General features: G+C 35.1%; 2 protein-coding genes across 2 annotated transcripts in view; both read left to right on the forward strand.

Moving 5' to 3' along the window:
• Positions 1 to 2,550, forward strand: part of LOC107731945 (menin-like) — a 6,281-nt gene extending 3,731 nt beyond the window's left edge. The window contains exons 8-10 of the mRNA XM_016543172.1: positions 980 to 1,118; positions 1,215 to 1,388; positions 1,472 to 2,550. Coding sequence (XP_016398658.1) covers positions 980 to 1,118; positions 1,215 to 1,388; positions 1,472 to 1,972 — 814 coding nt within the window. The 3' untranslated portion in view covers positions 1,973 to 2,550. The remainder of the gene's footprint in view (positions 1 to 979; positions 1,119 to 1,214; positions 1,389 to 1,471) is intronic.
• A 699-nt stretch (positions 2,551 to 3,249) lies between these two features.
• Positions 3,250 to 21,993, forward strand: LOC107731883 (mitogen-activated protein kinase kinase kinase kinase 2-like). The gene is made up of 27 exons (XM_016543071.1): positions 3,250 to 3,585; positions 6,970 to 7,027; positions 7,463 to 7,553; positions 7,924 to 7,988; positions 9,169 to 9,224; positions 9,326 to 9,373; positions 9,805 to 9,893; positions 10,798 to 10,929; positions 11,019 to 11,081; positions 11,209 to 11,290; positions 12,834 to 12,941; positions 13,763 to 13,841; positions 16,943 to 17,001; positions 17,157 to 17,203; positions 17,293 to 17,331; positions 17,802 to 17,835; positions 17,920 to 18,073; positions 18,156 to 18,325; positions 18,814 to 18,855; positions 19,065 to 19,149; positions 19,292 to 19,371; positions 19,519 to 19,579; positions 20,110 to 20,233; positions 20,310 to 20,368; positions 20,498 to 20,601; positions 21,541 to 21,712; positions 21,926 to 21,993. The coding sequence occupies exons 1-27, from the start codon at positions 3,493 to 3,495 to the stop codon at positions 21,991 to 21,993; spliced, it is 2,262 nt and encodes a 753-aa protein (XP_016398557.1). The 5' UTR covers positions 3,250 to 3,492.
• The last annotated feature ends 2,472 nt before the right edge of the window (positions 21,994 to 24,465 follow it).

The raw sequence follows: 24,465 nt of genomic DNA on the forward strand, positions 1-24,465 counted from the left end.
GATGAGCTTTGTAAAAATCGACGCGTTTCAGAAAGGCGGGGCATAGAGGAGAAACAATAATGTAATGTACAGGAAAATAATGTGTTTTTTTAACCTTAAACCGCATAAACGCATTTCATTACACCAAATACACAAAATAATGTTCTTTTTAGCAGCATCATATGCCCCCTTTAAATGATATTGAATTTTTAGTTGTGTCTGATGAAGTAATAATCAGACACAACTAAATATATTCTCAAATTTAATTTTACTTCAACAGCAGGGGGCAGTGCTTATTTATTACTGTTGCATAAATTTTATTGCCAAATTAGTCTGCTTAAAACTTCTTAAATCTAAGTAAAGAGAAAGATTTATTTAAAAAGGCTAATCAATCTCTAAACATAGAATGTGTCTATTACTGCTGCACATTCATGATTAGATGGCAATACGATAAAATTCTCAAGCCTCTTGAATGTCCATACTGAATGGAAAATGTGGCGTTTGCCAGCATTGTCTGTTTTGCCTCATGCTGTTTGTCTTTAGAAAGCTCGTTCCCTGTCTTACCCTTGGCATTGGTCCCTGTCAAGAGAGACAATGTGTACTTTCCTCCCTCTAAACACAGTGCAGTGGACAGAGTACTAAAAATACTTTATTGTAATGTCCTGAAGGATGTCTGCACAAAGCATGCCTAGAACTACTGCTCACTCCCATCCACTTCCTTTTCCTGCTCTTCCTGTTTCCTCTTCCTTCATGACAACATTAGCTCCTACCCTCTGTCCTTCTGATGTGTTTTCATTTTGTTTGTGCTGCTTTGAACTATGACAGACTTGCTGCATTATAAACAATGTAATCATTGATGAAGTCTATCTATCTATCTATCTATCTATCTATATAGATATATATATAAATGATTTTTTTAATGGAATTTAATATTGCTTCAGTCAAGTCAAGAACAAAATGTAATATTTAATTCCATTACTTGTTTTTTCTTGGTCTATAGTTACAACTACTGCAGAGAGGATGAGGAGATCTATAAGGAGTTTTTTGACATCGCTAATGATGTCGTTCCCACCCTTCTTAAAGAGACAGCAGCTGGTGCTGAAAGTGGTGGCGAAGGGGCTGATGAAACGGAAAAGGAGGTCTTGTTTAGTTTTGCATAAAAAAATAAATATTATTTAGAACAAAGTTGTAAACAATTCTTTCTTTTGTCCTCTATTCATGCTTTTACCTCAAAGGACCAGCCAAGACAGGTAGCTGCTTTGTCTGCCCTTCAGGACCCAGAATGCTTTGCTCACTTACTTCGGTTCTATGATGGTATTTGTAAATGGGAAGAAGGAAGTCCCACGCCAGTGCTTCATGTAGGCTGGGCCACCTACCTGGTTCAGTCCCTTAGTCGCTTTGATGCGCAGGTAAAATCCCTCGATTTTCTCTATTTCAGGTTTCATTAAAAGGGCATTTATTAACCACACTCTATATTTTCGTTCTTTCTCAGATCAGGCAAAAAGTGTCAATCATCACCAAAGATGCAGAACCAGTGGATGACGATGACCAATCCAGTGAAGACCTGCGTGAGGGGCGTAGACGGGTCCCGAGGCGAGAATCCAAGTTAGATGAACAAGCAGGACCATCATCTCCAAGTGCAGCATTGCCTGCTCAAAATCCAGTGCCCAAAAAGGTGGGCGGAGAAGGAGGACGCAGACGTTCCTCTGCTGGAACTCGAGGTAAAGAGTCTGATGGAAAAAATGAGCCCTCATCCCCAAGTCCCACACCTTCTCCTACCCAGCCACCCATAGTGCAGGGAGGGCCGGTGGTGGTTTTCCACAGTGAGAAGATGAAGGGTATGAAGGGTCTGCTCTCTGCGGCCAAGATCAACTCTAGTGCCATTAAACTGCAGCTCACGGCCCAGTCCCAAGTGCAGATGAAGAGACAGAAACCCACACCTTCTGGAGATTACACCTTGTCCTTCATGAAACGCCCTCGCAAAACTCTTTAAAATGACCCATTTATAAAAAAAAATTTTCCCCAAACTTTTATATTTTCACCTGGAGTGAAGTTCATTCGTTTTACCTGCAAATTGAGTGTTATCAAATGTTTTGATAAGCTAATGTTGAATTTAAATATATCCCATTTCAAGTTGAAGAAAACTTTCTTACACCAGCAAATTTGCTTTATTATTTTATAGCATAAAGTAATTTTATTGATTTGCCTTAATTTTGTATTATTACAATAAGTTCTATTAGATAGAACCCAAATTACAACAAGCCAAAGTGATTATCTTTTGTTTTATCAGGATTTTAGAAAAGATGCTGTTTTTTTTTTTCAGCTAATATTTTGTCTGCAATACAATGAACATGTATTTGCTTCACAAGTCTAATGTGTTGAAAATAAAATGCTATTTTCAACCTATATATATGTAGGTCTTGCACTTGTTTTGTTATTGTCCACATAACTGCTGGGTTTCATATGTGGTCTCAAGGTTATAGTGTCAGTAAGTATCCTTTTGAAAAATGCTGTGCTTCAGTTAAAAAATTATTTTCTTGATGTGAAAGTGTTTTCCTCTAAATAAACAACTTGAACTGAATAAGTAAGTGTTTTACTGCCCTTTTTTTACTGTCACCCATGTTGTGAAGGATTATTGTATGTAAACGGCTACAATGTGGTCACCCATTGATGCAATGCGCAGGTGATGGGTGAAGATCGCTCGTGTCTGCGAATCGGTTCTTTAGAATAGTTCATTTCAAAGCCTGTTCGAAAAGCATTTTTTAAAGGCGATTCTTTTACGTCACTGAGGTCGCTGACATTCCGCCGTGCTCTAAACTTTCCAATGAAGCCACCCTATGCAGGCATGTATTGCGGTTTATTTTTGCGCTTCGTTTTTATTTCGTTTTGTTAAATGGTGTTTATTGCAATTCCACGTGCCCAGCTTCACATTAAAAATGAAGGTCGAACCTTAGAACATTTTCCATTTTCATTAAAAACTACTAAAGGTATTATTTTTACTAAACATGTTTTTTTTGTACGTTTAAATACAATTCTATTTGTTATAACCAAATCGTATGTTGTGAATAGGACGTGTTCGAAAGAGACAATTCTCGTTTTCAACCAGTCAGCGAATTGCTGACTCGAGAACCGCTCGGACCTGTTCAGTCCTATTCGTTAATGAATCGTTCGAACCAGTTTTGAAAAAGATACGTTCATTGAAAAGATACGACTCCAAAGAACAATTCGTTCACGAGTCGGACATTGCTGATGCGAGTCTGCGGGTGCGCTAGTGTGAGAAGGACAGGCTGAAAGATTACAAGGCGAAGACCGTGATTGCCCTGATTAACTTGATGTGTACATGAAGATTTATTTATTTTTATTTTTTTTGCATTGCGTTATAATTAAATTAAATTAAATACGTTTTATTATTACATCTTTTGATGACAGCGCAGCAGCATGAGACGAGTTTACTGCACATCAAACTGTGTGACAGCTGTCATGAATAAGTGAAACATACAAAGAGCTGCGGGCATGAATACTATAGGAGTTTCATTTTTAGATCCCTTGGATGATTATGAGATTATTCATCTGATCGGGAGCGGCACTTATGGAGAAGTCTTTAAGGTGAGAAAGAAATTCAGTGTTTTTTATGCAACGGTTATTATTTGGGAATTGCACGAAGTGTTTACGCATGTATGTAATGTCTATGATTTAATGCGTCTTGCGCTGTCAAGTTTTCGGGGAAAAAAACCCTTCGTTCTGGGAGACTAACAAAAATCTACCAAAAAGGATTGAATGACTTGTCTGTATTGTATTACTGTACAAGGAGTGTATTACTTTGGACATGATATCCATGCCATGTTTTTAGACATCATAGTGCCATTATTATCTGAAGTACTAGTACCATGATGAATATCTATGAGAACCATGATATGATTATCATTCAGCACCATGCTAAATGTCAAAGTACCATCTGATACCATGTAAGGGTATCCTTGCTGATGTTGACATGATTTTTCTTTACTCAGTTGTTGTTGTTGTTAATAATTTCCTTGTTTAGGCTGAATATTTCAAGAAACCAGACCCATGATGTTAGTTGACAGACTGGATTGTTTAGTTTACTAGAATTCACAGCATGTGTGCGGAGAGACACACTCTCCATCCAACACAATGAACTCAAACTGATGCACACAGACTGACATCCACGTACTATTCATTTTTATTTTATCTAAATGTCAATTTGTTAGGCCATCTAGGTATTTCCTCCACAAAATATGTTACTTCAAGTTTTCAATGTTTACATACAAAACAGCCCTGTATAAACAGAAAAGCATAGTTTAAAAATATATCAGATATAAAGTAGTTTGCTATTTTAAAGTAGAATATCATATGGTTGGCTCAGAAATTTGACTTGATTGAAGAGCAATCTTACTGGCACAACCACAACATTTGTGGAATGTTACAAATCTGGACTTTAAAACCATGTAGGCCTCCCTCAGGTGTGGTAGTGTTCTTCTTCAAGAAGTTTGTAAGGTGTAAATATGTTGTTGGCTGTCTCTTTTATATATGTTTAATATGGAGGATGTGTCACTCTTGTGTAGCAATCCCTAACACAGTCCACTTGATCATAATTCAGTGGGTGAGCCAACAACCCTTACAATGCACAAAGAATCCTTTCTAGTGTCCTCTAGCTCTCTCAACTTGGACTCAGAAAGATCTCGAGATCTAAAAATATTTCATACTGAGGATTCCCAGCTGCATTTGAACGAAACAGTCTGTTTTGCATTTGATGGACTTGTCAGGTCTGACTATGCCAACATAAAGAATAACAAGCTTTGGAGATTTCTGGTCAAAGTGTGGACAGATATCCAACCCGAGCCATTTTTCTTGGGTTGTGGCTGCGTTATTTCAGGTTGCAATGTTAAACCATTAAGAGAACGTTGCACTGTCGCTTCAGTCATCACAGGAAGCTCTCTGGCATGCCAGGAAAAAACAACAGGAAGGCAGCTCAGTGAAGTTCCAGGTTTTGTCCAGAAATGCTCGATTTGTTATGTTTATGAGTAGCCGAAAGCAAAAATGGAGGTCCACCTTCCTGACTAACTTTTTTTGTCTGATGGTTTATATTAAGAATAGGCCCGATCATAAGTATTAAATAATCTGCTCTGTATTTATAGCACATATTTAATGTGCATGAGTTGCCTATTTACCGCAGCAGTGTACACCAACATGGAATTTGGCTTAAAATTGACTTGCCCTCAGGCCATCCAATATGTACACGAGTTTGTTTCTTCAATGGAACAAATTTGGAAAAATTCAGCATTACATCACTTGCTTACCAATGGATTCTCTGCAGTGAATGGGTGCCGTCAGAATGAGAGTCCAGACAGCTAATAAAAAACCTCACCATACTCCACAAGCAATCCACACTAGTCCAGTTCATCAGTTAACATCTTGTGAAGTGAAAAACTGCATGCTTGTAAGAAACAAAATCCATCAATAAAGCATTTTAACTTTACTCTGTCACTTCTGTCCAAAATACCAGTCCATAATCCATAATAACGTAAAATACAAGTGAAAAAGTCTATCCCCTACTCTCACATCAAATCCACCATCATATTTGTTTAGAACTGTTTAAGCTGTTTTCACTTGTAAACGGTGCTTGATCTGTGCATATTTCTTTCTTGATTCAGACAATAACTTTTTCATTGGAGAAAGCAATATTATGCAGTTTGAAGTCAAAAGTGTGGATTTGTTCATTACAAACATGCACGCAGCTTTTCGCTTCACAAGAGGTTAATTGATAGACTGGAGTCATGTGGATTACTTGTGTATTAATGTGATGTTTTTATCAGCTGTTTGGACTCTCATTCTGACGGCACCCATTCACTGCAGACGATCTATTGGTGAGCAAGTGATGTAATGCTAAATTTCTCCAAATATGTTCCCATTAGAAACAGACTCTTCCAAATATTGGATGTACACTGCGTACATTCTCAGCAAATTTTCCTTTTTTTGGGTGAACTATTCCTTTAATTCACCAGCTTTATGAATTTGATGAATCCTTGGCAAGTGGTATTAGTGGTAGTAGTTATAGTAAATTGATAGAATCCTTCTTAGATGGAATGAGTGATTAACTAATGGTGCAGCATCATACGGTCTAGAAAGATGAAGAACGTCAGCTCCCGGCAGTAGCTACAGGACAAGGTTACAGTCAAGGACGCAGCAGGCTGCCACTGACACTAGGATATTTGTCATTAAGATGCCTGCCAGGAGAGCTGGATCTGTTCCTGGCTTTTCTACAGCATCCCGAGCATTTCACCAAAGTAAACATGGCCTTAAAGTCGCATTTACTCACCTCTATGTTACATTTAAATTTTAAAATATAATAGGAAACAGTTATTTTATATTGTAATAATAATTCATATTATTACAGTTTTTACTATATTTTTGATCAAATAAATGCAGCCTTGGTGAGCACAAGAGACTTCTCTCAAAAAAAAATCTTAACAACCCCAAACATTTGAATGGTATAGACATATTAATATAAAATTTGTGCACAGTCACAGATGCATGTAATGTATATCAAGAGTTATAAGTATCCATTTTTTAGTTAATATTGTTGTAAAAGACAAAGTGCAAGGCCTTAAAGTCGCATTTACTCACCTCTATGTTGCATTTAATCATTTAATAAATTTTAAAATATATTATAATAGGAAACAGTTATTTTATATTGTAATAATAATTCATATTATTACAGTTTTTACTATATTTTTGATCAAATAAATGCAGCCTTGGTGAGCACAAGAGACTTCTCTCAAAAAAAAATCTTAACAACCCCAAACATTTGAATGGTATAGACATATTAATATAAAATTTGTGCACAGTCACAGATGCATGTAATGTATATCAAGAGTTATAAGTATCCATTTTTTAGTTAATATTGTTGTAAAAGACAAAGTGCAATCTGATTTTTCAGTTCATCATGCAATATAATGTACTTTCTTTCAGGCTAGAAACATTAGGAGCTCAGAAATGGCTGCTATCAAAATTGTTAAACTGGATCCAGGTGTGTGAGTAGTTTTAATGTGATACGTTTTTGACCAGAGCACATTTACATATTGGGAGATTTTCATGCATCAGTGCTGTAGAGAACATACAGTAAACATTTAGAGGCATATGCTGTTTCTAACTAATCTCTCAAAATTATAGGGGTTTTATTGGATCGATTCCTTGTATGAAGGATTTATATTATAATGAGCTCTACAGTTACACATAATTATAGTTCTCAAAAGCCTCCCTGTCATGCACTACTACTACTTTAAAAATGATTGGACTGCATTGTGTCACATGAAAAGTTATTTTTACACGGCTCTCTGGAATAGTTGTTTCAGATTTGTCAATCACTGCATTCTGAAGTAAAATACCTTTAATATTTTGTGATTATGGACAATTTGTTTGTTCAGTATACACTCTTTTTCTCATTCTCTCAATGCTTTTTCAGGTGATGACATCACCTCCATCCAGCAGGAGATAACAATGATGAAGGAGTGTAAGCATAAGAACATTGTGGCCTATTATGGCACTTACCACAGGTACGGTATTGTTTGTGCCTTGCCTGGTATTTCTCCAGTAGTTGTCAGGGCATAGAAAGGTGCATTCCACAACATGTTTTATACCCCTACAGGCAGAGTTACACAATCAGATATGAAGCACGAATCACCCAGACATGTTTAATAGAATTTATAAATAGCTGCCGAGGTGTGTCAGCACATGCTCTAGATGACTTGTGCATTCCCGAATATTATTTCAAAGGCATGCATTCCTACTTACAAGCTTTCAAAATGTTTATGAGATTCTTGTCATGTTTGTAAGCTATGCGTGTGCGCGTATGTATCTATTGAAAATGTTTTGTGTGCATTGACTCAAAAAAAAAACATGCTCTGAACTGTTGAACTTTTTTAGGAATAATAAATTGTGGATCTGCATGGAATACTGTGGGGGAGGATCATTGCAGGATATCTACCAAGGTATACAGTGAATAACACACAGTATTCTGTGTAAGCATTGAGACTTTTGAAAATCATAGGAAAGAGCTATTACCGGTATTAAGCATCTTAAAGGAATTTGCTGAAAATGTACCTATCCTCAGGCCATCCAAGATGTAGATAAATTTTCTTCAAAACAGATTTAGAGACATTTATCATTACATCACTTGTTCACAAATGAATCCCCTGCAGTGAATGGGTGCCGTCAGAATGAGAGTCCAAACAGCTGATAAAGACATCACAATAATCGACATGTAATCCACATGATTCCAGTCCATCAGTTAACGTCTTGTAAAGGAAAAGGTGCATGTTTGTAAGAAACAAGTTCACTATTAATGTGTTTTATCTTTTAACTGTTGCTTCTGGCCAAAATATGAGTTCATAATAAATCCAGTAATCCATAATAACGCTTCATCCAGTGAAAAAGTCCATCCCCTGTTGTCCTCTCACATCAAAATCCACAGACATATTTGTTTAGAACTGTTTTAAGCTGTTTTTGCTTGTGCTTGCTCCGTGCTTGATTTGTGCATATTTCTCTCCTGATTCAGACAAGACAATTGTTTACTGGAGAAAGCAGAATTACGGATGGAGGACTTGTATTTTAGTCAGAAGCAATGGTTTAATGTTAAAAACATCCTAATGATGGCTCTGTTAATTACAAACATGCAGCTTGTGGATTACTTACATTACTTGTGGATTATTGTGACGTTTATATCAGCTGTTTGGACTCTCATTCTGACGGCACCCATTCACTGTAGAGGATCCATCAGTGAGATGTAATTCTAAATTTCTTTTAATAAAGAAACAAACTCATCTGCATCTTGGATGGACTGAGGGTGAATACATTTTCAGCAAATTTTCATTTATGGGTGAACTATTTCTTTAAGCTTCTTAAAGTAACAGATCACTCAAAAAAGAAAATTCATTACTCTTACATTGGTCCAAACCCAAACGACTTTCTTACTTTTTTTTTTTTAATTTGGGATGAAAAAACTACATAAAAGGAGAGGAATATCTTCCAAAAAACACTATAAATTTCAGTCTGTTCCTTACAACAATTCCATCTCACATTTTTGTGGTGAACTATTCTTTTGAGAGTTTAATGGCTGCATTTAACCACTGCCCCAGTTAAGTGAGAGTTAATATAATATGCCCTTCACAGTAACTGGACCTTTAAAGGAAAAACAGATTGCTTACATCTGCAGGGAAACTCTCCAGGTGAGGCTAATTCATTATTTAAAAAGCTCTTTAGAGGCACACATCTTTCTCAATGACACATCCCTTCATTTTGAGAAGACTTCTGTTCTTGTCTTACCCAGGGTTTGAATCATCTCCATGAGACAGGCAAAATACACAGAGACATTAAGGTGAACGAGGCTTTTCTATATTGTACTCTACTGTTTAAATATTTGGGGTCTTTAAGATTTTTAAAATGTTTTTAAGACGTCTCTAATGCTCACCAATAGTAATTTATTTGATTAAAAATACAGTAAAAAGTAATATTGTGAAATATTATTACAATTGAAAATAACTGTTTTCTATTTTAATATATTCTAAAATGTAGTTTTCAGCAGCCATTACTCCAATCGTCAGTGTCACATGATCCTTCAGATATCATAATATTTTTAATGGAAATTGTGAAGGATTTTATTCAGGATTTGTTTGAAATAGAATTTGTTTGTCTTTACTGTCACTTTTGATGAATTTAATGCATTCTTGCTGAATAAAAGTACTAATTTCTTCCCCATAAAATCCTACTGACCTCAAACTTGGATACACTGCCATTCAAAAGTTTGAGGTCAGTAAGATTTTAGCTGATTTTGGGGTTGCGGCTGAGATAAGTGCCTCTGTTGCCAAGAGGAAGTCCTTCATAGGAACTCCCTACTGGTGAGCTGTCTGCACAGATTTTTGCCCTTGAGTCCTGCAGAATCACACTGTCTGGATTGTCTTGTTTTAAAACAGTTAGCACGCTGTCTCTTATGATTAGTACAAAGGAATAGTTCCCAAAAATGTATCATTTACTCACCCTCATGTCATTCCAAACCCGTATGACTTCCTTGCTTTCATGAAACACCAAAGGAGAAATGACTGGGCTGCATTTCCCAAAAGCTTTTGGGAAACACAACCCAGCATGTGTAAATGATGACAGATTTTTTTTTCTTGGGTGAACTGTACCTTTAAATCTATCTCTTTACGCCAAAAACTCTGCTTACAAAACTGTAGCTATAGAATATCTACTCTACTGTTCAAAAGTTTGGGGTCAGTAAGATTTTTGTTTGTTTGTTTTGGAAAGAAATTTGTACTTTTATTTGTACATTTGATTCGTCAAAGAGCACTGAATAAAACATACTAAAGTTTCATAAAAAATATTAAGATGCATAACTCTTTTCAACATTGATAATAATAAGAAATGTTTCTTGAGCAGAAAATCAGCATAATGATTTCTGAAGGATCATGTGACACTGAAGACTGGAGTGTAATAATATTTCACAATATGACAGTTTTTACTGTATTTTTGATCAAATAAATACAGCCTTACTGAGCATAAGACAGTCTTTCAAAACATGAATAAAACCTCAAACATTTGAATGGTAGTGTGTGTGTGTGTCTGTGATTTTTATATTACATTTACAGGTTTTATAACAATACAGAAAGAATGCTTGATCAAAAAAACATTTCCATATGCTGACTGAATAAATTCACCCCTTTACCCTTTACATTTTCCTGAAAGACAATCGGACTGACAGCAGGCTGTGAAGTATCTAATGGAAATTTGTCTTTGTTTTGTTAGGATGGCCCCTGAGGTGGCAGCAGTGGAAAAGAAGGGTGGATACAACCATCTGTGTGATATCTGGGCAGTGGGCATCACCGCCATTGAGCTGGCAGAGCTACAGCCACCTATGTTTGACCTTCATCCCATGCGGTCAGAATGACTCGTTTAATTAATTTACGAGAACAGAAAATACCCTGGTAACAAAGCATTTTTGAACTGAGTTTCTTTTTCTGTTGTAGTGCTCTGATGCTGATGTCTAAGAGCAGCTTCCAGCCTCCCAAACTAAAAGACAAGAGCAAATGGTGAGACTCAAAACCTCATAGAAAGAAATGACATTTCTCTTAGAAACGGAAAAAGTAAAGAAAAGCGCAAGTTTTCCTGTGAGTACCTGACATGATTGGTGAGAGGTTTGTGTCCTTGTCTTTGCAGGCCTGCAGGGTTTCATAGCTTTGTGAAGATGTGTTTAATCAAAAGTCCTCGCAAGAGGCCGACAGCAGAAACTCTTCTCCAGGTGATAGATGAATCAAACTCAAAAATCAAAGTTAATATTAGCATTGCTGCTGAATATCACATACCTATAATAACTTTTCTCATGTGATCACAACAAGGGAACATGTGTTTTAATGTATTTATTCATTTTTTAAAAATAATTAGAAAGGATGCATGTCATGTATATAACAGATCTAAGTAAAAGCTATGATAAAATCTGGATTAGTATTGACTGATCAAGAAAAATCTGTGATTGTTTTTTTGCTGAAAAAAAAATCCTGAATGGAGCATCCCTACAAGGAAACATTAAATGTACAAAGTTTGTATTTCTAGAAAAGTTGATAATTTTTGCCAGCAGAAAATCAGCATAATGATTTCTGAAGGATCATGTGACACTGAAGACTGGAGTGTAATAATATTTCACAATATGACAGTTTTTACTGTATTTTTGATCAAATAAATACAGCCTTACTGAGCATAAGACAGTCTTTCAAAACATGAATAAAACCTCAAACATTTGAATGGTAGTGTGTGTGTGTGTCTGTGATTTTTATATTACATTTACAGGTTTTATAACAATACAGAAAGAATGCTTGATCAAAAAAACATTTCCATATGCTGACTGAATAAATTCACCCCTTTACCCTTTACATTTTCCTGAAAGACAATCGGACTGACAGCAGGCTGTGAAGTATCTAATGGAAATTTGTCTTTGTTTTGTTAGGATGGCCCCTGAGGTGGCAGCAGTGGAAAAGAAGGGTGGATACAACCATCTGTGTGATATCTGGGCAGTGGGCATCACCGCCATTGAGCTGGCAGAGCTACAGCCACCTATGTTTGACCTTCATCCCATGCGGTCAGAATGACTCGTTTAATTAATTTACGAGAACAGAAAATACCCTGGTAACAAAGCATTTTTGAACTGAGTTTCTTTTTCTGTTGTAGTGCTCTGATGCTGATGTCTAAGAGCAGCTTCCAGCCTCCCAAACTAAAAGACAAGAGCAAATGGTGAGACTCAAAACCTCATAGAAAGAAATGACATTTCTCTTAGAAACGGAAAAAGTAAAGAAAAGCGCAAGTTTTCCTGTGAGTACCTGACATGATTGGTGAGAGGTTTGTGTCCTTGTCTTTGCAGGCCTGCAGGGTTTCATAGCTTTGTGAAGATGTGTTTAATCAAAAGTCCTCGCAAGAGGCCGACAGCAGAAACTCTTCTCCAGGTGATAGATGAATCAAACTCAAAAATCAAAGTTAATATTAGCATTGCTGCTGAATATCACATACCTATAATAACTTTTCTCATGTGATCACAACAAGGGAACATGTGTTTTAATGTATTTATTCATTTTTTAAAAATAATTAGAAAGGATGCATGTCATGTATATAACAGATCTAAGTAAAAGCTATGATAAAATCTGGATTAGTATTGACTGATCAAGAAAAATCTGTGATTGTTTTTTTGCTGAAAAAAAAATCCTGAATGGAGCATCCCTACAAGGAAACATTAAATGTACAAAGTTTGTATTTCTAGAAAAGTTGATAATTTTTGCCACTGTCTCTCTCCCAAGCACCCCTTTGTAACACAGTTACTCACCAGAAAATTGATGATTGAGCTGCTGGACATAGCAAGTAACCCGGACCTCCATCATCCACCCAGTCCTGAAGAGAATGAAGAGGTGAGAAGAAGACACGCTTGCATTATGTTGGAATTACTGTAATTATGAGATGGCAACTCTACTTTGAGCTATTCATGTCCTCTGGCTCAGAAATGTTTTGTTTTTTTTATGCAAAACTTCTTATGCGTCGTATGCATAATTATGGTCATTTTTACATGACTTGAACACAGGAATACAGGGTAAGGCATATTTAATTTCTGACAGGAATGACAATGAGGCTGTGATGGACAGAAGTACAGTACTTTCACTGTACAGTACTGTGGTTTAACAACATACCGATTGTTCAGCTGACAAAGCATCTTTCCTGAAGAAACTTTTAGTAGACAAAAACTCCATAAACCAGTTTTGAAAGTTGAGTTGTAAAAATGACATAATTTAGGACCTTTATACAGTGCGTGCCATTGTGAATACTGTAAGTCTGTCCCTCACAGCCTCATTTTCATCTGTGTTAAATTCAATATGGCGTCTAACCTGAGCTGACCAAAGGTCTTCTGAAAGTTTTTTTTAAGGCAGGTAATTTAATTTCATCATAAATCATTAAGCAAAAAAAAAAAAAAAAAAAAAAAATATATATATATATTTAAAGCATTCTTGAGCTTTCAAATGACTTAAATTATTGAAATTTACTTTCAAATATATGTCATCAAAAAGTATTTGTTCAAATAAGGTTAAATAAAGAGAAGCACATGATTCAGGATTATTGGGAAACCTTTCCCTAATTTATGAGGTCATTTAATTATTTTTCCAAATATGCATGTCAGAGTTCAGTTTGTCAAAGTGTACAGTTTTTTTTAGTGGCAATATTTGTGTCTGTGTTAAAGGCAAGTGATACAGCCCCAGATACGATCCAGTCTAAAGGGAAACATATGCCAGTGGAGAGAAGTTTATCAGAAGAACAATGTAAGTTCTGGTTAACACTGTCCTTATTTGCAGCAGAAACTGAACATAAACATTTACACTTAACATACTATTAGCATATTACAATACACACTATTCAGTCTTAATTTTTTATATTATTTTTTTTTAATATCATCTGTATCAGCCAATATTTTTTTTATATCCTATATAAAATATCCATCCTATATTCTATTCTATTTTTCTTTTTCCTTTTTTTCTTTCTTTTTTTAAAATTGTATTTTGTTTGAAGGACATTTTATTTGGTCAATTTGGACAACATTTGGTAAAATATTTATTATTTAAATATTATATGCATCTTATTTGCTTTCATTAAATTGTATTTTATGTAAGGAATAATTCACGGTTAGCTGTGCATTAAACAATTTTATTGCATGACGTGGAGGCAAAGAACCACCCGACACGAAGCGCGGGGCAGCGTAGACAACAAGTTTCTGTGCTCATGAATGTTTCTGTGTGTGCGCAGCACGATCTCTGATCTCTGTGTGCAAGTGATGTGTGCGTGTGCATCAATGAAATTGATTAAACTGACTTGGAACTACAGTACCTGTGTATTAAACGGTTTTAATGTACACCTGCTAGCCAATCAGAATCAAGTATTCAGACAGACCATGGTATAAACTTTGTTATACTTTACATTATACCAGAATCAGTCATAAAAAATGTATGATACGCAATCATTTATTATCTGTAGAAATGAGTAGTGAACACATTTTTGACTTATAATGTTTCTTCATTATATGTATTCATCTTTCCGTTTTCTGAAGTTCACTGTCACTCCAATGTCAGAGCCATGTCTATTTTCATTGCAGCGTGTGCATGATTAGAAAGTTTAACATATGGATGTGTAGCAGAGGATGTGCTGCTTTAACAAGGCTGCTACTGAGCATAGCTTCAGTGATGTCAATAGGCACACAACTCATAGAGCTGGTACTGTTTAGCACACGTCTATGGCATGTCCTTCTCATCCCCCTCACACACTCACTCGCGTGAACTGGATCCAGTGGTCACATTCGAGGCCAAGCGGAGAGTGTGATGCGTGTGTGTGTGTGTGTGTTATTGTGTGGCAAGTCGATGCCACTTTTACTGAGAATCCATTGTCAGGCATCTTGACTGTAAGATTACAGCATTCACAAGCAGACGAATCAGGCAGACAGACAATGAAGCTTCTTTAGGGCAGATGAGGAAGTGATGTTCAAACTACTGTATGAAGTTGTTGGAGGTCTCACATATATGCAACTAACAAGAACACCGTAGAAATCACATTCTAACATGTTAAAAAACTTATGATCACTGAATATCGATTAATATTGTCCAGATTTATGAATGTTTACACTGCTATTCAAAAGGGGTCAGTAATTTTTTCTTCATTTTATTTCATTAAGAAAATAATACTTTAATTCTGCAAAAAATGCATTAATTAGTATTTCAAATAAATGCTGTTCTTTTGAACTTTCTATTCATCAAAGAATTGTGGAAGAAAATGTATCACAGTTTCCACAAATATATTAAGCAGCAGAACTGTTTTCAACATTTATAATAAGAAATGTTTCTTGAGCACCAAATCAGCATATTAGAATGATTTCTGAAGGATCATGTGACACTGAAGACTGGAGTAATGATGCTGAAAATTCAGCTTTGCCATTGCAGGAATAAATTAAATTTTTATATATATTAAAACAGAAAACAATTATTTTAAATTGTAATAATATTTCACAATCCTACGGGAATAATAATGCAGTCTGTTTCCTATTTAGATTGAGTGGATGTAAATAATGGGTTAACCGACCCTATACACACGAACTGAAAACACAAGATGTTTCAGGCGGTTTGTGTCTATGTCTGTGTAAGTGTTTATGTATTCGTTTGCATGCGATGTGGTCACACCATTAATACCAGAGCAATTTATAAAAGCATCAGTCAACGATATCATAAAAACGAACATACAACTCTTAAGCAAACAGCAGTTTCTGTATCCATGGTTTAACACAAATATTAAGTGTATAGCCTATCAAATCAGTGTGTAAGCAGACACATACACACAAACACACTCCGGTTGGATCACAGACTCCAGTGGTAATACTGCGTGAGTTATAAAAGTGAATTCCAGTTTTAACACACACATACAGACAGACACACATACTCTGGCTCTACAAACAGCCCCCATCCGCAGTGTGATAGTAATGTCTGGATGACATCATTGCCCTGAGATTATATTAAGTCTGGTCAAGCTGTGTAACTTTCTATTCAATAGAAGGAAGAAAATAGCATACTTGTCATCCTAGTAACACACTGCCGTGTAACCAAATTGAATCATATCAGGAAGTGATCTCATTAAATTGTCTTAGGGAAAAAACACCTAAAGGACCTTTATGTATAGGTTTTTGATGCTGGGATTGATTGAAAAAGTTCTTGTGAAAGGTTTTAAAGCTATGTGATAAAAATTTGATGTGATTTATGCACATCAGTAAACAATCCCTCCTAACATATCATATTCTACATTATTTTATATAAACTACCATTTAAAAGTTTGGGGTCAGTAAGGTTTTTTTAAGAAATTAAGAAAAAAATCAGCAATTGATCAAAAGTGACAATAAAGACAATTGTAATGTTATGAAAAAAATTTATTTCAAATAAATGCTGTTCTTTTGAACTTTCTATTCATCAAAGAATTGTGGAAGAAAATGTATCACAGTTTCCACAAATATATTAAGCAGCAGAACTGTTTTCAACATTTATAATAAGAAATGTTTCTTGAGCACCAAATCAGCATATTAGAATGATTTCTGAAGGATCATGTGACACTGAAGACTGGAGTAATGATGCTGAAAATTCAGCTTTGCCATTGCAGGAATAAATTAAATTTTTATATATATTAAAACAGAAAACAATTATTTTAAATTGTAATAATATTTCACAATATTGCTGTTTTACTGTATTTTTCATCAAATAAATGCAGGCAATGTCAGCATAAGAGACTTTTTTCCAAAAACATTAAAAATCTTACTGACCCCAAACTTTTGAATGGTACAAATATGTAAATAAAAGAATACAAATGTGTAATATGGATTTGTTGTTTGTTTCAGTTGACCAGGTTAAGTTTACCGCTCCCAGGAGAAAAGAGACTGAACCATATCCTGACCTGGTCAGTTTTATTGGACTCTCTTAGTGATGTTCTCTTTAAGCCAATGAGGCAAAGAAAACACAAACCACATCCTACCACACTTCATAAAGTACTCTGTGTCATAATTCATGGTTATCACTCAGAAAAAAAAGAATTAAGTATGTTTATGTTCTCAGGGATCGTGTGATGATTGGAGCATATCTGGAGATGAACCAGAGTCACCGTGAGTGTTGATTGATGTGGACTTATAATTGCACTACAGATTTAAACAGTTATTATAACCTTTCATTTGAACTATATTCATTGCTGCAGGGGTCTTTTGGAAAGAGTGGAGGAGGAGTTACAGCATAGGTGGGACATGCTTATATTCTGGCGCCACCTTGTGGAGTGGCATCTATCTGCTAAAAGTGAAATTATGCATTGATTATTATATTTTTTGTTATATGTATGTATGTGTAAATAAGCATAGTGTTAAATAGTTATTCTACTTTCCTTCTTCTTCTTCTTCTTCTTCTTTTAAAGGGGTCATATGATGTTGCTAAAAAGAACATTATTTTGTGTATTTGGTGTAATGAAATGTGTTTATGCGGTTTAAGGTTCAAAAAACACATTATTTTCCACATACTGTACATTATTGTTTTTCCTCTATGCCCCACCTTTCTGAAACACGTCGAATTACAATTACAATTTAAATTATTATTTTTTGTATCTTTTAATGATGTTCTCTTTGGTTATCTATTATGTTCACCTTCAGAAATATACTTTGCACCATGTGTATACTAATATTTTGTCATTCACTTTGAACTGCCTTTCTCTTTCAGGTGCTTGACAGTGAAAAGACGCTCATATTTTGAGGTATTTCATAACCTGTCCTAATGATTAATTTATGACTGTATAAAAAATGATGCAAGGCTGTAAACATTTTCTGATGTTTCATAGTGGAGTAAGAGGAAAAGTGGACTGTTCAGTCCACCACCTGTCTCTGCAACAACATCACTTCCTCCCATGAGTTCTTTAGACTCTAATCTGGAGGACAAGGACCTTACGCTTCGACCCAGTGCTACTCTATGCCCTGAAACTGTATTAAGTCCAGGTATTACTATCTGCACATGCAGGACACATAGGAAATTCACCATACAAATTTGTAAAACATTTCTCTCTTTGTGTTTTGTCAGCATTGTTGAGGTGTTCAGGCAGTCAGGATGTGCGGCACTGGTGCAGTGACCCTTATGTTCCTGATGGTAATGACACACAGGACAAACAGAGGACTCTTACAAGGACTTTGAGCAGAGACACGGCTCTTTCTACAGAGTGGAGCACCATGAGGAAGAAAACAGAGGACTCTGTGAGTTACACAATGTTGGAAGTTACAAATAACAGACTTACACTTATGTGTGCTTGTATCCCACACTTTAATACATCTCAGCTACATTAATGCCCTTTTATCAAACACAGTGTCAGAAATAAAGAACTGATTCACATGCATTCCTTGTGCAGATTTTGTCTAATTTAGTATGGCTAGATGTCTAAATATATCAACATCAAACTGGTCATTGAAAAACCTACATTAGTCTACCACTATTAAGTAGTTTTTAATTAACTGGTTGAAACATTATTAGATCAAATATTTTGGTGTTATTTCATTATATCTAGCACATTATTTGGTTAGCGTAGTGCTAGATGTTTCAGTACCATGGACAGATCTCAAAAACCCACTACATATTATGTTATTTAATACACATTGTGTATGTTTTTCTGAGTCACTAAAAGTATTACTGACAGACTAAAATATATAGAAACTGTTCCTTGTATTTTTTAACCATTAATTCACAGAGAGCAGATTCTCACGGACTTCCTCCCACTCCCCAAGTCTATGTAAGTTTAACCACCTAATAGCACCTTTTAAATGTGTTAAACCTGGCTATTGCTAAATTAGAGTGTGACAATTTGCATAATAATTAATGACTAGTTTGTCATTAATGTAATTTTAGGCCCAGTATCTATGTATGAACTTAAGAATTCATCTTAAAATTTACATCCGGTGTACTGTATTTATGAAACATTGCATAATTCATTTTGCATAGATGGGGGCCTGTTTTACTAAAGTCTTTAATGGATGTCCACTGAAAATTCATTGTGCAGAGACATGGGTTTTGCCCAAAACAAGAGGTACAGATTTTTTTCCATCCTACTGATGCAGAATTTTAATGAAAATTTAATTTAAATATAGATTGAAAAACTTTCCAGCATCAGTAATACAGAATCAGAGTATTGCTGAATTCTGTTTGATTTCTTAATCTGTTCCTCACAGATCAATATTTAATTCTGGGTGCAGAGGAGGGTGTTTATATCCTTAACTTAAATGAACTGCATGAAGACACCTTAGAAAAGGTACTGCTGGCTACTGCATCTGTGTCTATGACAACATTATGATTTAGTATTTTGACTCAATAACTGTTTCTGTCATAAAATACAACACAAGAATGAAATCTTATTTTTAATGATTAATATGTTTTTACCTCCTGATATCTATTGCAGTTGCTTCCACAGAGATGTACTTGGCTTTACGTCATGAACAATGTCTTAATGTCCATCTCTGGTATGTAACATTTTTACAGATGTTGTGATGTGATTCCAGTAACAGCCCACCAGTTTTAGAAATTACATGCTCAGAAATTACAAACTGTGTTAGAACTGAATTTCTAAAAAAAAAAAGATTAAAGTACTATAGTTTTTCCTCAAGTTGATAAGACACTAAAATGCCAATATCTTAAACCATAATGCCATTCTCTAAAATAAATACGAATTTCTCTAAATTATGCACATAAGTTGCAAATTTGTTAAATGTTTTATTCCAAATTCTCAAAACGTACATCGTGGTCAAGTAGAAATCCATTATGTATTATGGATATTGTCAAAATCCAAACATCCATTAGATTAAAGATTAAACACAATATTTTTAAATAGACATCTTTCTTATTTTTCTATTTTTTAAATAGACAAGTTTATTTGAGATTTGTATAAATAAATGTATAGTTATAGGAAACTGAGAAAAACTGTACATCTAATGTACTCCTCAGTGGTCTGTAAACTTCTATTCTATTCTATTCTATTCTATTCTATTCTTAGGTAAGTCGTCTCATCTCTACTCTCATAGACTGACAGCTCTGTTTGAACAGCGAGGGCATTTACAGAGGAAACAGGGTCACATGTCCCTCGGCACCAACTGCTTCACGGAACGGATCATCCACAGGTCACAGAAACACATAAAAGTTTAATAATTCAGCTTATATGTTGTTCATTTGGAACTCAAAATAACCTTTTCACAGGAAGTTTGCCGTGTCAGTGAAGATTGCTGACACTAAGGGCAGTCGAAAGTGCAGTGTGGGTGAGGACCATTTGCTACGTCATAATAGATCAATGTTTATTAATTTCATCCTGATGAATGTCTTTGCTGACCTTCTGGTTAAGATGGAAACATACTGAAAGCCATGTTTTCTTGATTTTTCTTCATCAGCTCGTAACCCTTACACAGACAGCACGTTCTTGTGTGCTGCAGTTCCCTCTGGTCTTGTGCTATTGTTGTGGTATGAACCGCTGCAGAAGTTCATGCACCTCAAGGTAATAATAGTAATCCTATAAAACCTACTATATCATATTTGATACATTTCTAAGACCTCTAAATTATCAACAATTAAAACTTTGCTGAGAAACCTGTACACACTCTTTTGCATATCTCCTGTCATCTGATTTATAATTTGTATTTTTTAGCAAATAAAAGGCCCTTTCCACCTTTGGGTTGTGGTTCACATATCTTTTTGGCAAGAAATCTATAACGATTTTTATAAAGTAAACAAGAATCAATTTTATATTGTTAGTACTATTTCAAGAGGAACACTTGCTGGACTGAAGCAACTTAGATTTACTTTATTATCCATACATCATTTGTAAAAATAATAATATATAAAAATATGAACATCAAATATGATAAGACAGACTTTTGAGGAACTTGTACATCTTTCAATCATCATAGTATTGCATTATATGTTTTGCCCTTCATTAAAAGCAATCAGATTAAAATCAGAATTTCATCTTACTTTCTGGCGATAAAAATATCAGCAGCTGCACCAAATTGCATATTTTTGCTCTATTTGAGTGTTTTTTCCTCCTTTAGTATGAGCACCGTATTCTCCTATATCACACTATATGAGCCATAAAAGTCTAATGTATCAAATATGATACTCAAAAAAAAAAAAACATATTTTAATTTTTTAAGATTTTATCTAAAAGTTCAACAAACTGTGCCATTTCCAATAAAATTTCTGACTATTATTTCATATGTAAAACTTTACAGGTTAATAGACTCACTTTTCTAATGAAACATTAACTTTATTTTAATGTTTAATTTACAGTTATAATGTATGGCAATTTTATTTACAAGTAAATACATTTATTTCTACCAAACAAACAATATTATGCTTTCCCTAACAAGTGCCTGTGTAACATCTGGTAGTCGTTCTCTCATTATATTTCTCCTTTCTTATCGTCTTCTCATTGAAGCACATTGCCGTGCCCCTGCCGGACCCATTGCCCATCTTTGAGCTGCTGGTGTTAATGACAGATGAGCTTCCTCAGCTCTGTGTGGGTGTCCAGGAAAGCCTCCAACAGCAAAACGAACGACAGCTAAAGTTTGACATCATCCATCTGAATGGCACGCCAAACCCTCAGCAAGGTAAGTGACTGACTGACTGCTGGTCTTGCATGAATTCAGGGCTGAAGAATTTCACAGCAAACATCATATTAAAACCCATTCCTATGAACTCAACAGATTTTCCCCCTCACAATCAGTAAAGAAAATATGAAAAACATGCACATTTTGTATGGGCCTACTGTGTTTAATTCACTGAGAAGTGTGTGAATGTGTGATCTTTGTGTCTTTCCTTAGACTTTGAGACAATAAGAGCTGTACAAGTGACACAGCTGGACAGAGACACTCACCTTATTAATAGTTGATAAATTTACTGTGGATTAAGATCTAAACTCATCCTCATGTGTCCTTGCAGATAACACAGGAAATCTCAGACAAAAGCCGAGAGTTCAAAGTTTTAGGCACGCACAGGTATTGACTTTCTTCCTCTGCCTTTCATTGTTTTTCCTTTTAACTTGAATAAAAATTGCATTTCATTCTTCTTAATGTCTTTTCTCCCCAATCTTGGTTTACAGAGACATTGTTTTGCAAAGCACCCCAACTGAAAACCCTTCAGCCACTAGCAATTTATATATTTTAACGGGTCACGAGAGCAGCTACTGAGGAAAGCCAGTGGACAGAAACTGTAAATAACATGCATGACAACATGATGGGCGTTTGAGAGCCAGAATGCATGACAACTCTTAATACAGAGACTTTCAGAGCTGTGCATCTGCCCTATGTGTCTGTGCGAACACGGTCCTTCAGTCGATCTCACTGGTAAACATTGTGAGTGTCGGTGTTGGGGAAAGTTACTTTTAAAAGTAATGCATTACAATATTGCGTTACTCCATAAAAAAGTAACTAATTATGTTACTTAGTTACTTTTTTATGGAAAGTAATGTGTTACGTTACTTTTGCGTTGCTTTTAAAATCTGGACAGGGCTTGCTTGTTTGTTTTTAAAATAAAAAAGTTATATTTTTTGCAAATATAAAAGCCTTTTCACACCAAAAGTGAAAGCCTCAGGCTGAAGGGAAAGTAAATTTACGTCCGTACGGTAGAATGTAGTAGAAAAAATTTCAACACACTTCAGCAATAAAAAAAGACACACAAATGTTTGAGTGGGTACAGAAAGGAAAACCCAAAGCCTTGGCTCTTTTATTTGTCCCCCTAAAGGTGTTTTTGTCATTGTTGTTAATGAATTATTGTATGAAATAATCTGGATTAAACAATTGTATTTAAATTAAAAAGATCATGTGATAATTTTGTGATGGAAAGATTGTGATAACTACTAATAAACTGATACAGTGAATCCAAACTGAACCAGACTCTTTTAATAATCACATCCTGATTTGATTTTTAGTAAAGAGTAGGAAAATAACAAGATGAGTTTGTATAGGTTTACAGGACAGTGTGGAAATAAGATGAAATTCAGTTCATCCTTCCCTGTTAAATGCTCTGTATTGTTGCTTAATTTTTAATCACTGAGTCAATCCTCAAGAGGGAGCTAAAGCTTAAAAAATCGAAACCATTGACATACCACCCTAAATACACAAACATTTAGAATTATATAAGATAATATTTTATAATATGTTAATATTATTATATATAAACAACCTAATAGTTCAATATAGCAGCAGATGTTTAATGCCATATTAAGGCCTCATGGGTTTGCTTGAGGTTATTTCTGAATAATAACCTAAATAAAAACTTTGTGTCTGTAGATATGTGGATTCTCATCTATGGGTGTGTTCTTTTTTTATACTAATAATAATAATAATACTCATTGTCAAGTTGTGAAGAAAATGTAGCCGCAGATTCAACTTTACATTTCTTAAGTTACATATAGTCATTTATTTGAAAAGGTTGTAGTTTTGTTCCACATAGTCACATGTTTAATATGTGGTTGCCAGAAACACCTACTCACACTTGCAGTGCAAAAGAGGTCTGAATATGCAATGGTCTTCTGCTTACTTTTCCGATGAATTAACACTGTGGTCGTGAAACATTTCAGAGGCAGTGTTACACCTATGACTATATAAAAAAAATGCGCCTGCACTTTCACTCACATGTACACACAGGATGTATATCTGTCCCACTGTGACCTGTTTCTCTGTGATTACTAAATATGATGCTATTGTGGTCGATAGTCGTTTCTGATGACCATCTTTAGAAAAACAAGAAAACCACAAACTGTTTTCACACAAGCAGCACTTCATCAAAACAAAAACTTTTAGATTTGTGGCAAGTTCACATACTGTGATCTTATGCATTATGTGTAGTCCATGATTTATCTCAAACATTAGAGGTATAAAATATATAACATTGAAAGAGAATATAGGTAGTATTTTTACTGTCAGTTTTCATTTCAAAGTACTAAAAATAACAAAATGATTTAGACTTTAACTTTAGACTTGATTCCACTTAGGTTCATATACGTAAGATTTTGCCATCATTGAATAGCTACACATATATGTATCGCGAACCTTTGATATAATCTATTACGACATAAAAAGGCTCATTGAACTACTTTTTGTAAGTTAAATTGGGAATTCTGTAATTGTCTCTGTTTCATTGAAAATCTGGAGACTGACATGTCTAAAATGTGATATGAAACACTGACGCCTTCACAAACTAATCTTGCTGCCTTTACATTTGACTACGGCCGGGAGCAGAGCAATATTGCTCCAAAAAAAAACACATTTTTTGCATGCTTTGACTGTCTTTTATTACAGACAATACAGTGACACAGTCATTGATCATCACCCCATATCTTTAGTAACACTTTTGCTTCAAT

The sequence above is a fragment of the Sinocyclocheilus rhinocerous genome, unplaced genomic scaffold (assembly GCF_001515625.1).
Source record: "Sinocyclocheilus rhinocerous isolate Xijiao unplaced genomic scaffold, SAMN03320098_v1.1 scaffold1841, whole genome shotgun sequence".
NCBI lineage: Eukaryota > Metazoa > Chordata > Actinopteri > Cypriniformes > Cyprinidae > Sinocyclocheilus > Sinocyclocheilus rhinocerous.

What these genes read in the sequence shown, in the direction of transcription:
- LOC107731883 (XM_016543071.1), top strand. Translation starts at nt 3,493, where the DNA reads ATGAATACTATAGGAGTTTCATTTTTAGATCCCTTGGATGATTATGAG. An exon ending in TCTGCAGGGAAACTCTCCAG is followed by an intron (nt 9,225 to 9,325) that starts GTGAGGCTAATT and finishes TGTCTTACCCAG; the next exon opens with GGTTTGAATCATCTCCATGA. An exon ending in TGAAACTGTATTAAGTCCAG is followed by an intron (nt 18,074 to 18,155) that starts GTATTACTATCT and finishes GTGTTTTGTCAG; the next exon opens with CATTGTTGAGGTGTTCAGGC.